Here is a 14809-nt window from a genome sequence, read left to right as displayed (position 1 = left end):
AGTCCCCATGGGGAAGAAGGAGCCAGGGGAAGGGCTCTGATAGGGAAACCAAGGCAGGGAGGGGAGGAAGAACAGGAGTAGGGAGAGGGCAAACGCTGTGAAGTCACCCTACGGAGCCAACTGCGCTAGAGCAGGAGGGCGTCTACCCAAGTCCACAATGCTGAGGTGCCAGCCCAGATGGCCACTCTGGCCCCCGAGTAGGTCTGCAAGGGGGAGCTGCCTGGAGAGGGGGTCTCCCAGCACTTACCTGCCTCCCCCCCGACAGGAGCTGCTGCTTAGGCTCCAAAGACCCCTCCATGATGGGGACATCCTTTGCATCCTGAAAACGCATAAGGAAATGTCAGGACCAGCACGGAGGATGCCCACTCTGGAAGGTGGGCTGGGCGCCACCTCCTCCTGACTGTATCCTAACGACCCTCAGCTCCTCTTGCCCCGCCGCCCAGCCGCATGCTCCAGGCAGAGGGTGGCCGAGGGTGTGTGCAGTCTGAGGGGGACGCCTGGCTGCAGTCCCTCGTCTCAGCCAGCTGCACTGCTGGCCCCCAGCATCCTGAGGGCCTCCACTGAAAGGGTGGCAGCCGGCTGCCAACTCTCCCACGTGTCCACCCCTGCACCTGCTGCAGCAGCTTCTGTTCCATCTTGAGGGGCAAGGTGAGCCAGGCGATAGCACACTGGCCATCGCCTGGGCAGCGGGACCCAGCCTCTCCTCCCCAAAACTGTCCCACTCAGAGAGTGCCTGTCTCTCCCCATCGTTCCTCATCTCGTCCTGTTTCAGCTCAGGGACTCCCCTGTTGTCCCAGTCTACAGTGGTGCCCTGCCCCACTACGGCAGCTTGCAGGGAAAGGATGGGGCTTTCCTGGAGGGTAAGGCCTGAGGGAGGGTCGGGGGACCCTGACTTGCAGGCTGAGAGGCCCCGTTCCCACCCACCAGCCCTCAGCCCCTCTCTCCGGAGCGTGTCCTCGCCCCCCACCCCCCCAGCACCCCTCACCGCTGTCCTCTCCTGCAGTCGGGCAAACTTCTCTTCCTGGGCAGCCAGCAGCTTCTCTAAGTCCCGGTGTCTGCGGAGCAGCAACTCCACTTCTGACACCGAGTGCTGGGGAGAAGTCAGGGTGAGGCCCGGCTTGTGGGGGGCCGAGAGCCTTCCCTCACCCTCTACAGCCCAGCCTGGGGGCCAGCGAGCAGAGGGGCAGTGGGCTGTGCCCTGGGCGCTGGTGGCCAGGTAAAGGGCTGGTGCCACTCACCCCATAGCTGGGCTCCAGGAGGCGGCCTTCCCGGGAGGCCAACCAGGCCTCGGCCTGCCCCAGGCCCTGGAGTAGCGTCTGCAGGCCCCAGCTCTCCTTGCAGCGTTGCTGGCGCAGGGCCCAGGCCTCCTCGAGCTCCTGTAGCTGCCCTTCCAGCTCCTGCAGACACTCTGTCACCTGGCAGGGAGGCGCTGCTGCCCGTGAGCTTGGGCAGAGCAGGGCTGGGGAGCCCCGTGGAGGCGCAGAGGGAAGGCCTGGAGACCTGGGTCTCCCCTCCCAGGCTCTCTCTCCGCCCTCGCCTGGCCTTCCTCTCTGCCCTCGCCCGGCCTTCCTGTCCTGGTGGTTCCCGTGCCTGCTGGGGTTTCTGAGGCTTGGGCAACCGGGCTCCATCCCCAGCTCAACCCCCGGCCCACCCCCAGTGCTCACACCTCTGGGGACATGAAGTGGCCGTTGTCCACCAGCTGCTGCCCTTCCTGCAGCACGCCCTGGGCTTGAAGGCAGAGCTCCCTGATGGCTCGCCCCAGCTCTTCGTGCTGCCCAAGGAGCTGCTCAGCCCCCGCCACATCCCCAGCCAGCTCCTCAGAGGACGCCAGTGCCTGCCTCTCCCGAGCCCATGCTCTGCGGGGCAGGGAAAGGAGCCACTGTCAGGGCCTCAGGGCAGCCTGGGGAGCAAGGGCAGGGCAGAGCGGAGCCCACTGCCAGGGCAGGACACCTACAGCAGCTCCCGGCAGCGCCCGAGGAAGGCATGGCCCTGCGCAGCCTGTGCCAGCCGCTGGCCCCGCTCCCGGGCCCTGGCCTCCAGCATGGCCCAGGCCTCCTGCACCTTGGCCAGCCGCTCTGCCAGGCCCCCCTGAGCTGCCGGCTGTAGCTGGCCCAGTCGGCAGGCCTCCATCTGCACCCGTGCCACCTCCTTCTCCATAGCCGCCAGCTCCCTCTGCAGCCAGGACACAAGATCAGGCCTCAGTCTCCCCACTGGCCTGACGCGTGCTCCCTACTCAGGAGATCCCAGGCCTCTGAGGAGCCACCCCAGCTCTGCCCCACAACCTGGGCCAAGTCCTGGGGCCCCAAGGGAGGGGGTCTGGGCTTCCAGGGAGGAGGCTCAGGCGGCACTCTCCAGGGTGGGAGGGCCCTCACCTATGACCTCGGGAGGTGGGGTGGAGAGAGACAGGTCCCCTTGCTCACTGCCTTTGGGAGGGGCTCAGACAGGCCACAGCGGGTAGGTCCTCACCTCCAGACGCCAGTGCTGTCGCTGCAGGGTCTGCACAGATGACAGGCTGTGGCCTCGGTCATCTCCCATCAGGGCCACTTTCTCCTGCACCCAGCCCTGGAGCTCGGCCGCTGCCTGCTCCAAGCTGCGCACCTGGCGGGCTGCAGCCAGGTTCTGGGAAAGGAGGAAGGGCCTGCTCAGGGCTGAGCTTCTCCCTGGAGACATGGCCTCCTCGGCCACCTCCTTTTGAGCAAAGAGGACCGTGGGATTTGGTGACTCATTTACCACCCCCAGGTACAGAAAACATCCTAGATGTGGCCGCTGCTTAATGAACATGTGATGTGACTGAGGACATGGGGGCCCAGGAGGCACTGGGCGAGGAGAGGCCTTCAGGGCACAGGTCCTGAGAAGGCAGGCATGAAGTGTGTGGGCACAGGTCCGCGCGAGGGAGTAGGCTGCTTCCCGGGGGTCTGTCTGGGCCCAGGCAGCACACCTGTAGCACTTACCTCTGTGCGGGCTTTTATTGCCTTATCCAGCCTCTCCCAAGTGGCCTCAATGTGACTCCTCTGGGCTTGGACAGAGGGACAGCACCTGGGTGCTTCCTGTTCCAGGGTGCCCGCCAGTTCCCTCAGCGCCTGCACCTTGGCCTGCCCCAGGCTCTGGGCTTCCTTTCTGAAAGCATCAAACTTCTCCTCCAGCACCTGCAAGGGTGTAGGGCCAGACAGGGTCACGCTGGAGGTGGCGTCCAGTAGCTCTCAAAGCTCATGAAGGGCTTGGCAGGATCTGCTCATTCTGACATCCCTTGGCCCTGGTTCTAGAACCATAGGGATTCCCCCAGAGACACCCCCTCCAACCTCCTTTCTGCTCACGCCCTGCATCCCTCTCATCCCAGGACGCAGACCTTGCTGTCCTCATCAGCCTCAACCCACTCTCCCCCAGCTTTGCTCCGCAGTGACTCACCTTGACGCCTTCCAGGTCCTGCCCGTAGTCCTGGGACTCGGCGGCAGCCACCCTGGTGTTCAGCCAGGCGTCCAGGAGCAGGCTCTCCCGCTCCAGGTGGTGCAGCTGCAGCTGCTGCTGCAGGCCTCGCCCCCTGCCCTCCGCTCTCCGCAGCAGCTCCCTGTGGGCCTCCCTCACCGCCCGCAGCTGGGCGAGCACCTTGGGGCTGCGGCAGGAAAGAGACAGCCTGGACCAGAGCCCTTCCTCTCTACACCGGCCCAGCCTCATGCCACCGCTGTGGGAGCTTCCCTCTGCTCCTCCTCGGATGGCAGGTGGCGGGGGGCATGAGTCTGGCCCACCTTTCCGGGTTCTGCCTGCTCTCCAGCAGTGCTGCCGTCTGCTGTAGCCGCTCGATGCGTAGGCTGAACCCCTCCAGGTCTCTCCTGGTGGCCTCCAGCCGCCGCAGAAGGGCCTGTGTGGCCTCGGCAGTGTCGCCCATGTCCTCGTTGTCCAGGACACTGCCCCGTTCAGCCAGCCAGGACCCTGCCTCCAGGAGCTGGGGTGACATAGCAGAGGTCAGGGCTCCCGACCTCAGGACTGGGAGAAGTGGTTCCGCCCGGCTGCACGGTGCCATCACCGGAGGGTTCCTGAGCTGCCCGCGCCGGCGCCCCACCCCCAGGGCTTCCTGCTGTCTGGAACGCAGTCTGAGCACCAGCATTGGGACAGGTGCCAGGGGACTGTTTTCTGGGAAACATGCAGAAGGCAGCCGGTGGGGGCAGGAGGCCACATGGTGGAGGGGACAGCAGACGCACAGTGCCCAGCCCCTGAGCTGCCCCCAGCCTGCCTTACTCCTCTGCACTCGGCCACCCCTCACCTCCGTCAGAAACTGCTGGGCCTCCTGGGCCTGCTGCAGCAGCCGCCGCCTCCACGCCGCCTCCGTCCGCAGGCGCTCCACGGCCTTCTCCAGCTGCTGCACCCGGGCGGCCACCTCGCAGGCCGCGAAGTGCCCAGCCTGCACCAGCTTGTGCCCTGTGCCCACTACCGCCCGCGTCAGAGCCTCGTGGCCGCTCACCTCACTCTCCAAGTTCTGTGCAGTAGGAAGAGGGAGGACGGAATGTTACTGGGCACTCAGGGGTCACCAGGGTCATGCCTGAAGCCTCATGGGACCCCACAGACTTGTTCCCAAGGAGTTCCTGGTCCCCATGACCCCCAGAGAAACCAGGGTTCCCCAAAAGCCCCCAAGGGAGAGAGTCCTAGAAGGGCCACAGCGCCATTTACTGGCCGAGGAGCCTGGCGCACCTCCCGGGGCTGAGCCCTTACCCCCTCCCGGGGGGGCCCACACCTGGTGCTTCTCCAGCAGGTGCCGTACGGTGCTCAGGCTCTGGCCACAGTCCTGGGAAGTGGCCAGGGGCAGCTTCTCCTGCACCCAGGCCATCTCCTCGTCGACGTCCCTGAAGAACTGCAAGAGCAGACTCCGGGCCTCCAGGGCCGTCCTGCGCTCCTGCAGCAGCTCCTGCAGGCGCTCGAACCTGCAGCGGTTGGAGGGGCCCCAGGGAAGCAGGGCCCACGTTTGTCAGCGCTGGGGCTAGATGGTGACACAGAGCTCACCCACGCTGTGCCCTCCCTGTGGGCAGGGAAGAGGAGGACAAGAGGATGCTAACGGAGGCTGGGCATGACGGGTCTACCTCTGCAGCAGCTGCTGGGCCTGCTCTCCTGTGTCTCGGGTGAGGCAGTGGCCTTCCTGTACGGAGGCCTGGGCCTGGCCCAGCAGGGCCTGTGCCTGCCTGGCCTGCCCGTCCACTGCTGCCTCCAGCGCCCCCTGCGCCTCCAGGAGCTCGCCCACCCCAGGCAGGGCCTGCTCTCCAACAGGGGCTCTCAGCTCGACCTCCACGGGCTCCAGCCAGCTCTCCAGTTCCTCCAAGCTCCGCCGCAGACGCAGGGCCTGAGGCAGAAGGTGAGGTGGGCACTAGGGGAGAGGCCTGGAACCCCATCCAGCCGCTCTGGGGTCTGCATAGCCTCACCTCGCAGGCCTCCTGCAGCTTGGCCACCTTCCTCTGGCAGTTGGCCTGCAGCTCACCCCAGAGCTCTCCCAGCTCTTGCAGCCGCTCCTGGATGGTCTCCGAGGCCGGGTGGCCCCCCTGCAGCAGCCGCTGCCCCTCCTGCAGTCACAACATGGCACACACCTCATAGCCTCAGGGCCGCTGGTACCAGGGCACCTGTGTCGACTGTACCCACCAGCCCCACAGCTGTGGGGTTTCTGTGTGCTAGCTGCGTGATCTTGGGTGAGTTTCTCAACCTCTCTGAGCCTTGTTTTCCTCATCCATACAGTAGAGATAAGAATGGTTCTTTTGTTTAAATGAGACAAGTAGCATAAAATACTTAGCAGGGCACTTTACATCAGAGAGAGCCAGGCTGGGGTCAAGATGCTATTTTGACTTCTTTACCCACAGGATTGCTGGCTGTGCCCCAATCACATCAAAATATTATCTTTAAAATTATTGAAAATGTGCCATTTTGGGGAGGGTGCTCTGGGGAAGCAACTGCTGCTCACTGTGCTTTCAGTGCTTAGCAGGGTGTCTGCACACACAGATAACCACCACCGCCTGTTACTGTGGCTCAGAACCGGCTGCCAGGGCTGTGTGGAGTTGTCCCATCCCGTGCTCTGGCCTGCGGGGCATCCTGGGGCCCTCCAGCCCGCAGCCCTCACCGTCTGTAGCTCCTGCTGTCGGTACAGGCTCGCGTCCACCTCGGCCTGGAAACTCTGCTGCTTCCGCAACTGCGCCTGCAGCATGGCTGAGTCCTGCCAGCGCACGTCCAGGGCCACCAGGTTCTTCTCCCTCAGCCACGTGGCCACCTGGGCACATGGGGAGGACCAGGCTCTGCTGCCTAGGTCTCCCCCTCCCCCTGCCCCCTGGGGTGCCCCAGAGGAAGGGTGGCCTTTCCCTGGGGCAACTCCTTCCCTCTACCACAGCCACTCCCAACCCCAAGCGGGGGGAACCTCATTGGAGTCCTGCAGGAAGGTCTGCAGTTGCTGCAGCTCCTCCAGCTGGCGACGACGGGTCCCGGCTTGTCCCAGGAGTGCCTCTTTCCTGTCAGGGAGAGTCTCGTGGGCCTCAGGTCTGCTCAGGGCCCCCAGGGCCTGGAGGTAATGCGGGGCCGTGTACGGGTTTGTGACCGAGCACACGCATCCTAGGCTAGAAGGGCCTGGGACAGTCTTTCGTGAGTATCAGTGTGCCCTGAGTCCAGGGTTTCCTTTGAAGTAAAGACACATAGTACTTTATCAGTGTCTGTTACGGGCGGAATTGTGTCCCTCCAAGTTCTCATGTTGAAGTCCCAATCCCAGGACTTCAGAATGGCAGTTTTGGGAGACAAGATCTTTAAAGAGGTGACCAAGTTAACACGAGGTCAGATGTGTGGGCCTGCTCCAATCTGGCTGGGAGGAAGGGAGGTTTGGACGTGGACGTAGGCACAGCGGGAAGACCACGTGCAGACGGAGGACGAAGGTGCCCGTCTGCAAGGCAAAGGCAGAGGCCTCCAGAAGCAGCCAACCCGCTGACACCTTGATCTTGGACTTCCAGCCTCCAGAATTGTGAGGAAAATAATTTTTGTTGTTTGTACTACTCAGTCTGTGATATTTTGTTATAGCAGCCTGAGCAGACTGATACAGTGTCGAAGCCACGTTTCTGATCATGCATTGCTATTAGTAAGAATTTTTAAGGCAAACATATACAATATATAATATCTAACATCCATTTAATATTTAATTGGTATATTTATAATTTAATATATTATAAACCTATGATATATGTAACTCTATACCAATATATTAAGTATACTGCCATATGCACAAAAATAGAAACGGTGAGATCTATGAAATAAATGGAAAAAGAAGCTGCAATGTCCCCCACAGGTCATGCACACCTTCCCATGGGTGTGCTCCCACACTGGTGTGAGGCTGAAGCTATGGTGGGTGGGGAGGTGCGCAGAGGCTCGACTGGACAGAAACACCCCCTAGAGGATGGCAGATGCCTGGAAGGGGAGGGGGGCAGGGTGGCACTGTGCTGGGGGCAGCTGGCCCTGCCAGGAGCCAGCTAAGGTGACTGTGGGGGGTGTTGACAGAGCCCAGCAAACCAATGTTTGCCACCTGTCAATCTGTAGAGCCCACGGGTCCCCACGTGAGGGCCACCTGCAAGAACGGAGAGGGGATGGCCCCAGTCCCTGCAAGGCCACCAGCAAAAGGAGCCACAAAATTTGTGAGCGCGGGGAGGCTCTCTGGGAAGCATGGAAGTCCCCGCCAGTCTGGGCTCTGGCTTGTGGCCATATATGCCTTGATCTAGAAGTCTGAGGAGCTGGACGAGGGGGCTGAACCAGATGAGCTTCTGTGAGGAAAAGGGTGGAGCCCAATGTCACATAGGCTGTGCAGGTCACGCGTCTGTGGCTGACTGCAGTTAAGCAGGCATAAGAAATCTGCCGGCCTGCCCGTGAGGCCAGCGCCGTGCTGAGACGCCAGGGCACCTTTCACTCGCACCTGGCCCTACGAGGCAGGTGTCTCTGCCCGCGAGTCCTAGCTAGTGGGACGCCTCCTCCAGTCCCGCCACTAGTGGGCAGCAGAGGAACTCAGGACTGTGACCCGCCACGTTCAACCACTGTGCTCTGGTAGCTTCCATTTCATTGGGTGGTTTCCTTTCTTAGCTTCCTAGCATAAACTTCTTTGTAAAACTCTTTTATCTCAGCGGGATGAGGGGAGGAAGTGGGATTTCCCACGTGTCGTCTGAGGTCCGCAACAGGCTGACACACTGCGGGGCCAGGACTGGTGGGCACCCTGGCCTCTGACCTCAGCCCTTGGGACAGGCTGAGCCCGAGCCACGCAGTGGAAGAGCAGGGAGGGGACAGCAGGGATGCCAGGGCCCATGCCAGCCCACCCATGGCTCCCATCACCCCAGAGCCAGAGGTACCTCAGGAGCAGGGCCTGGCACCTGCCCAGGGCACGCTGGGCCTTGGGGTGCCCACCCTGGTGCAGGCTGCGGGCGGTGGCCTCCAGCGCGCCGATCTTTCCCGTCTGTGCCTCCAGGTCCTGCTCAAACATCTTGTGCTCCCACAGGAGGGTCTCCACGTTGGCCGAGGGGTCCTGGTGGGCGCAGGAAACTTGATAATGCCCGTGGGTTGCCCCTCCCCATCCCAAGCTATCTGCTTTCCCTCCTAGAGCCATCCCACCAAACACTCATCCCGAGGCCAAATGCGCCCCTCGAATCCCTCAAGGCAGTGTCTGGCGTCAGAGCCGCGATTCCCAAGCAGGGGAGGTATTGGGGTCAGGGGCAAACAGCAGAATTTCCAGGGCAGGTTGAGCTTTTTCACGCAACGTGAACACTCTTGCCTCTGCGCTCCCAGGAGACGATGTTAGCCCTAATTACCCTCCGAGGGCTCCCACGAGTTACTCATTTGCTTTGGGGCTGGGATGGCGGTGGGTGCAATGAATCTCTGGGCAGAAGGGAAGCCAGGAGGGCAGGGTGAGAAGGGCGGTGGCAGGGGGCAAGAGTGGCCAGGGCCTCACAGTCACTCTCTAAGCCCCATGGCATCCACCGTGGGGCCTGCCCGGTGCATGAGAACTGCCGAGTGAACCATGCGGCTGAGGGTTGGGGAGATGCCACAGAAGAGGACTCCCGGCCAAGGAGCTCAGGCAGCACTGGCAGGTCCCATGCCTAATGCTGTTCTTGTAAATCCTCCCTGCTCCTGCTGGGCACCTACCCCCAGACCCTCACTGGCTGGGGAGGCTTCCTTGCTGCACAGCCAACGTTCCATCTCCTCCACGGAGCTCAGAAACAGCTGGAGAGAGGGGAAAAGCAAGAGAAAGCTGGCAGAGGGTCCAGGCCCCGCAGATGGAGGGACTCTCTGAGGCCCAGGTTGGGGAACCGGGAGCCTGTAGCCTGGCTCCACAGGACAGGCCCACAGCAGCTAAGGGCTGAGCACTGGGGAAAGCCCCAGCACGGCGTGCCTCTGGCCTTAGCCTTGACCAGGGGCCCTGGGGGCAGTGCAGGCCCTGACAGGTGGGCAGGAGGGAGGCTGGGGATGGGGCTGTGCCTGCCTGTAGCTCCAGGGCCTGCTGCAGCTGCAGCTGGTGCTCCTGCCAGGCCCCTTGCAGGCTGCTCGGCTCCTGTTCTAGGCCAGCCAGGGCCTGGCGAATGTTGGGGGTGGATGGGCCCCCGGCTGCAAGCAGGCGCTGCCCAGTGCTTTGGGCCAGGCGGATGCTGTCTGTCCAGGAGTCCAGCTCAGCCTGGAACAGGGCTAGGCTCAGATTCCCAGAGGCAGAGGCCTTCCAGGGCTGGAGAAGAGCTGGGGAAGACAGCTGAGGGGAGGGATGTTAGAGGAGAAGGGCAGGGCAGGAGGCTCAGAAAGGGCCTGAGAGCAAGTGGGGAGCAGGGGAGGTGAGGGGCGAGGCAGGGCAGTGAGAAGGTGAGGTCCCGGGGTCCACACGTTCACCTTGCGTTCCTCATGCTCCTCTAACACGCGCCGGGCTTCCGCAGGGCTGCAGGGAGCGCCTCGCACGTCCATCTCAGCCTGCAGCCTCCGGGCCTGGAGCAGCAGTTCCTGCAGCGTGGCCTGGAGCTTCTGAGCTTGGTATGAGGCTTCCAGCGACTCCCTCCTGCCACAGGGCTTATCAGCTAGTCCCAAGGCCGCAAACCCCTTTCCCCCGGGCCTGCCAGTGTCTCCTGTCCCTTAATTCCTACAGCCACAGAGGGCCCAGGGGCTGGGAATTAATGGGGTGACAGTAATGTGAAGGGTGGAAGCAGCAGCTTCGGGAAAACAGGCCAAGGGGAGTACGGGGCTGAGACGCCGAGGGCATGGGTCAGTGAGGGGGCACCGCCCGAGGGCTCCATACCGCTTCTGCACCCCGCTCTGGAGCTGCCACCAGCTATCCCTCATCTCTCGCTGCTTGTGACCAAGGCTACCGGCTGCCCTGGGGCTTCTCTGGCAGAGGCGGCCCACCTCACGCTCCAGGGACTGTAGGGGAAGCCAGGGTCAGAGGCTGGGGCGGGGAGGCCCCGGCTACAGGAGGCCCTGGCATGTGGACCTCGAGACCCTGAAGGACCCCCTGCCTGCGTCTGCCCAGGGCCCCCTGCGCCCAACCGCGCACCTCCACCTGGGCCTGGGTGGGGCTCAACTCCTGCTCCAGCAGCTCGTGCCTCCGCAGCAGCCGCTGCACGCTCTCCAGGTCCTCCCCGCAGTCCAGGGCCCGGGTCAGGGCGTCCTGGGGAAAGAGGGAGTGGGCCGTTACCCAGGCCTTGGCTTCAGCTCCTCCTCGCTGCAGAGGGGCCTGTGTGTGGACAGCGGCCCCAGCATGATCCCCTCCCCGCTGCCCCCACTGGGCCTAAGCAGGGCCCTGGCTTTGACTAGAGGTCCCGTCCTTGTGTGAAAGAGGACGACTCAGAGGAGACTTTGGGCTTGGAGTTTCCTCTGCGGTAAGAATCTCAGCTGTGGGGCGCTTCTTCCTTTGACTCTCATCCTTTTGGGAGAGCTCAGAAGAGAGAGGAGCAAGTGTGGATGGACAGGCTGGGCTGGCAGTCTCGGGGCAGGAGCCCTCGGGGGAGACCAGCTGGGTGTGCCAGGAACAGCACCGTCTGTCCCACACAGCGCTGCCCACGCAGCGTCTGACTCCTCAACTTCTGCCTCTGCCGGACCTTAGCCCGTGTTCCTCTGGCTGCCGACACAACCCTGGGGCAAACCTCCCGTGGGTGTGGAAGGGACAGGAGGAAACAAGGTGTGCTCTGGCCTCTGGACTCATAGTGCATTTGGGGGCCACGATCTGCGGGGGAAGGAGGCAGGGGGTCTGCCTCTGGGACTGTGGCAGGTGTCTGTGGTCTGGAGTGGATCCCGATGGCCGACCGTCAGGTGCCCCGAGTGGGCCTCTGACATGATCTCCGAGCACCTGGCCGAACAGGAGGGGTGGGTGGGGCGAGACGCACGAGAGACTCTAGGCAGTGCCCCGCCCCTGACTGAGCATGATGGGACCCCTTTCTGCCGCTTACCTTCTCCCTGATCTGCTCAGTGACATCATCCAGCTCTCGGGACAATGCATGTATCTCCAGGGCTTCTTCCAGCTGCTGCTGGTACCGGAGCAGGTTGCCACGGAAACTCGCCCACCTGGCCGAGGGAGGGCTATGTAATGCGCAGTCTGAGGCGGCCTCACCCCAGCCCCGGCCCCAGCTCTCCCCAGTCTGGGACTGGCCTGTTGTTGAGCTGGCTTCGCCGCTGGCAGATGGTCTTGACTTCTTTAGGGTCTTGGTTCTTGAGCTGCAGTGATAGGTCATTGATGCTCTTGACATAGGCATCACCCACTGTGTCCTGCAGGGGAGGAGCAGGGGAGGGCGCTGGTACCATCGCTCAGAGCCCCTTCTTGGCACTGTGGCTGGCACTTGGGGAGCCTGCTTGGGTGCCCCAGAGCAGGAGCAGCAGCACCTTTGGGCAGAGGGAGGCAGCTGCTTCCTCTACCGTGGCAGGTGCCCACGACCACCCTGTCCCAGGTGCAGTAAGCAAGGTGAGCGTGGAGCCTGCAGCCCCAGGGCCATCTATAAGGCTAGGAAATATGCTCCCAGGTGGGGGGGGGGTGGTCACGTGCTCACGACAGAAGCTTTTAAAGTTAATAAGTAGCTTCTCAGGATAAGGGAGGCAAAGGGAAGGGTGGGATGAAGTGGTGAGCTCCAGCCTCCTGGGCTTTGGATGTCCCACCCCGAGAACTCACCTGGGCTGAGGCTATTGTGGCTTGGACATGGGGTGAGGCTTATAGTACACAGGGAAGGGACTCTAATGGCTGGGATTGCAGGCTTCCTGCTCCTTGCATTTGTAGAGCTTGTTTACATGTCCAAAGCACTCTCCCACCTCCCTTATGGAGAGGTGGGGAAGGGTGTCTCTCTCTTAGAGATGCCAAAGCAGAGCTCAGAGGCCAATGTGGCTCATTTGTGGCAGAGCCAGGACTCAAGCCCAGCCTCTCTGAAGTCTAGCTCTCTTTCTACCACAGCAGGGGCACAGGGTCTGTGAAATTCCACCATCAGCAAATGATATCTTAGGTTTAAGCACTGTAGCTTTTTAAAAAATCACACATATTTATTTCAGGGGATGAAACTAACACATTTGGTCTCCAACACCTGAATGTGAATATATTTACCAAATTTCTTTCCTCTATACCACATAAGAGAACCGGATTTTTAGTATGTGTCTGTGTGGGAGGGGGGGCGTGGGGTGAGGAGGAGACGCTGACGTGTCATGGCAGGGCAGCACTGGTCACCCACTGTGCGCAGGCATGTGTACCGCCTTAGCATTTCCGAAATCATCATGGACGCACAGGAAATTGCCCAAGTGGCACAGAGAGGTCCTGCGTACCCTTCCCCCAGCTTCCCTCACAGTGACATCTTACATAACAATAGTATGACATTAAAACCAGGAAATTGACATTGGTACGATACTATTAACTAGACTAGACTTTATTCTGATTTCATCAGTTTCTGCATGCGTGCACCTGTGCGTGGGGGACCCGGGTCTGTGCAGTTTAATCACAGGTATAGATTCACGTAACCACCACTGCACAAATGCTCTTACCTCTGGGGCAGACATTATCCCTAATTCAAAGATGCAGGAACTAAGGCTTGGAGAGGTGGGGGAGCCTAAGGATGTATAACAGCAAGTGTGGCACCGACATGAGCCCACGCCTGTGTTCCTTCCCTGTGCTGAGCTGCATTTCTCAGTGGGGGTGCCACGGCCAACCTCTCCCTGGGCAGGGCCCCTCACCCTGGCCGAGGCTCCTCGGAACTCGCGGAGCCGCCTGCAGAGCTGCAAACACTGCTCGAGGTCCTGGCCCAGGTCGTCGACATTCATCATCACCTCCTGTGAAGGCCAAGGGTGGGGAGGGCAGCACTCTGAGTGCCGACCCCAGGCGTGCCCAGCCCACGGGCACCCACTGCTGGGACAGTGTTGGGGCAGGTGGAGGCTTTGGGACGTCTTGCTGGGACTCCCTCCTGCAGGCCTGGGCTCCCCTCTCCCCATCCCTCATCCCCACAGCCTGTGGCCCCCCGATCTGCCCCTGCCCAGCTGGGCCTCCACCTTCTCCTGGATCCAGGCCTCTGCGAGGTCCACTCTTTGCAGGAACTCCAAGAAGTTCCGCTTGTCCTCCAGGTCCTGGCCCCGGAGGGCCACTGCCTGCCTCAACCTCTCCCGGTGCTTCTGCAGCGCCTGCAGCCTCTGGGAGACCTCTCCCGCCCGAGGGTGGCTCTGTGCCAGAAGCGCCTCGCCCTCCTGGGGAGAGATGGGACACAGGTGATCTTGTCTGCTGCTTTGCCTCCTGCCTAAGACCTTGCCCTTGGCCACACTTTGGGGCAGGCGTGGGGCTGACAGCTTGATTGTTACCTTGGCAACAGAGGTCATGACCTCCTCATGGGCCTGGACCTCAGCCTCAAAGGCCTGGTGCTTCAGCAGGTGCTTCAACGTATGTCTCAGGTCCCCAGGAGGGATCAGCTCTTTCAGCTGTTGGACCCGTTCCTGGATCCAGTCCTCGGCCTGGTGGGGGCACGAGGGACAAGAATCCCGTGCTGCTCCACCCTGCCTCGGCCCACAGAGAGACCCAGCAGCCCTAGCAAGCCCAGGTGGCTGCCCACTGGCCTCAGGGCAGGGCTGGCAGTGCCTCCTGAGAACCAGATGGTTCTAGCCAGAGAGACACGCCCCAGGCCCTGCTGGCTGCCCAGCCACAGGAAGCTGCTGGGCAGGGGCCTTGGGCGGGGTCTCATTTTGGAGGTGTAGGCCCCCCACTCCTGGGTCCCTGGGATGCTCTGGCCCCTTCCCCACCTCTCTGCCCTGGCCCTGCTGCAGCTCAGGCAACAGTTGGGGTCTCTGCACAAAAGGGCTTGGAAGCAAATGTTCTAGGCTCCAGCATGGCCCCGGGAAAGCCATTTAACTCTCCAAGCCTCAGTTTGCTATCACAGGGTTGTGGTGGAAGGACACCTGAACACTGTAAAACGTGGTCCAAGTGGAAGGCACAGGGCAGGGGTGCCCTCTGACCTGGGTGGCGGCCCTGGTGAAGCGGGCTATCCTCAGGGCCGTGTGCAGGGCCTGGCCCCGGCTCTCTGCCAGTTCCTTCACTCTGGCCCGACGCCCCAGCACAGTGCGAAGCGAGTCCTGCAGCCCGGGACCCTGGAGCGTCTTCAGCTGCTCACGCAGAGCCGCCTCCTGGGGGGCAGGGGCAGGCCTGCTGTTCTCCCACCCTGGGGGCTGGAGCGGGGCCTTTCTCCAAGGCTCCTGGGGCCCTTCCCTCAGCCCTGCGTGGCCAAGGGCTGGCCAATCCCCCCAGCAATGAGACCGAACCAGGCTGCTCCCCAGGGACATGATGTGGACAGAGCCAAATGCTCCTGTTCCCTGCAGTGTGGCCCTCCCCACACTGGGC

The 14809-nt window shown here is 62.2% G+C and overlaps 1 protein-coding gene across 1 annotated transcript in view; it reads right to left on the bottom strand.

The window, feature by feature from the left end:
- SPTBN5 (spectrin beta, non-erythrocytic 5) overlaps positions 1-14809 on the bottom strand; it is a 43859-nt gene that overhangs the window by 2873 nt on the left and 26177 nt on the right. The window contains exons 37-64 of the mRNA XM_069492225.1: positions 14428-14595; positions 13780-13929; positions 13477-13668; positions 13165-13260; positions 11609-11724; positions 11409-11523; positions 10517-10630; positions 10262-10383; positions 9862-10024; positions 9467-9655; positions 9130-9207; positions 8340-8512; positions 6383-6473; positions 6092-6238; positions 5406-5543; positions 5070-5326; positions 4727-4913; positions 4259-4471; positions 3744-3940; positions 3406-3610; positions 2952-3146; positions 2467-2619; positions 1955-2172; positions 1667-1856; positions 1239-1415; positions 986-1090; positions 498-635; positions 248-319 (exon numbers count right to left, since the gene is read on the bottom strand). Coding sequence (XP_069348326.1) covers positions 248-319; positions 498-635; positions 986-1090; positions 1239-1415; positions 1667-1856; positions 1955-2172; positions 2467-2619; positions 2952-3146; positions 3406-3610; positions 3744-3940; positions 4259-4471; positions 4727-4913; positions 5070-5326; positions 5406-5543; positions 6092-6238; positions 6383-6473; positions 8340-8512; positions 9130-9207; positions 9467-9655; positions 9862-10024; positions 10262-10383; positions 10517-10630; positions 11409-11523; positions 11609-11724; positions 13165-13260; positions 13477-13668; positions 13780-13929; positions 14428-14595 — 4359 coding nt within the window. The remainder of the gene's footprint in view (positions 1-247; positions 320-497; positions 636-985; positions 1091-1238; positions 1416-1666; positions 1857-1954; positions 2173-2466; positions 2620-2951; positions 3147-3405; positions 3611-3743; positions 3941-4258; positions 4472-4726; positions 4914-5069; positions 5327-5405; positions 5544-6091; positions 6239-6382; positions 6474-8339; positions 8513-9129; positions 9208-9466; positions 9656-9861; positions 10025-10261; positions 10384-10516; positions 10631-11408; positions 11524-11608; positions 11725-13164; positions 13261-13476; positions 13669-13779; positions 13930-14427; positions 14596-14809) is intronic.

The sequence above is a fragment of the Eulemur rufifrons genome, chromosome 2 (assembly GCF_041146395.1).
Source record: "Eulemur rufifrons isolate Redbay chromosome 2, OSU_ERuf_1, whole genome shotgun sequence".
Classification (NCBI taxonomy): domain Eukaryota; kingdom Metazoa; phylum Chordata; class Mammalia; order Primates; family Lemuridae; genus Eulemur; species Eulemur rufifrons.
The sequence above is the reverse complement of the archived record's forward strand: the minus strand, read 5'-3'. Positions and strand labels throughout refer to the sequence as shown.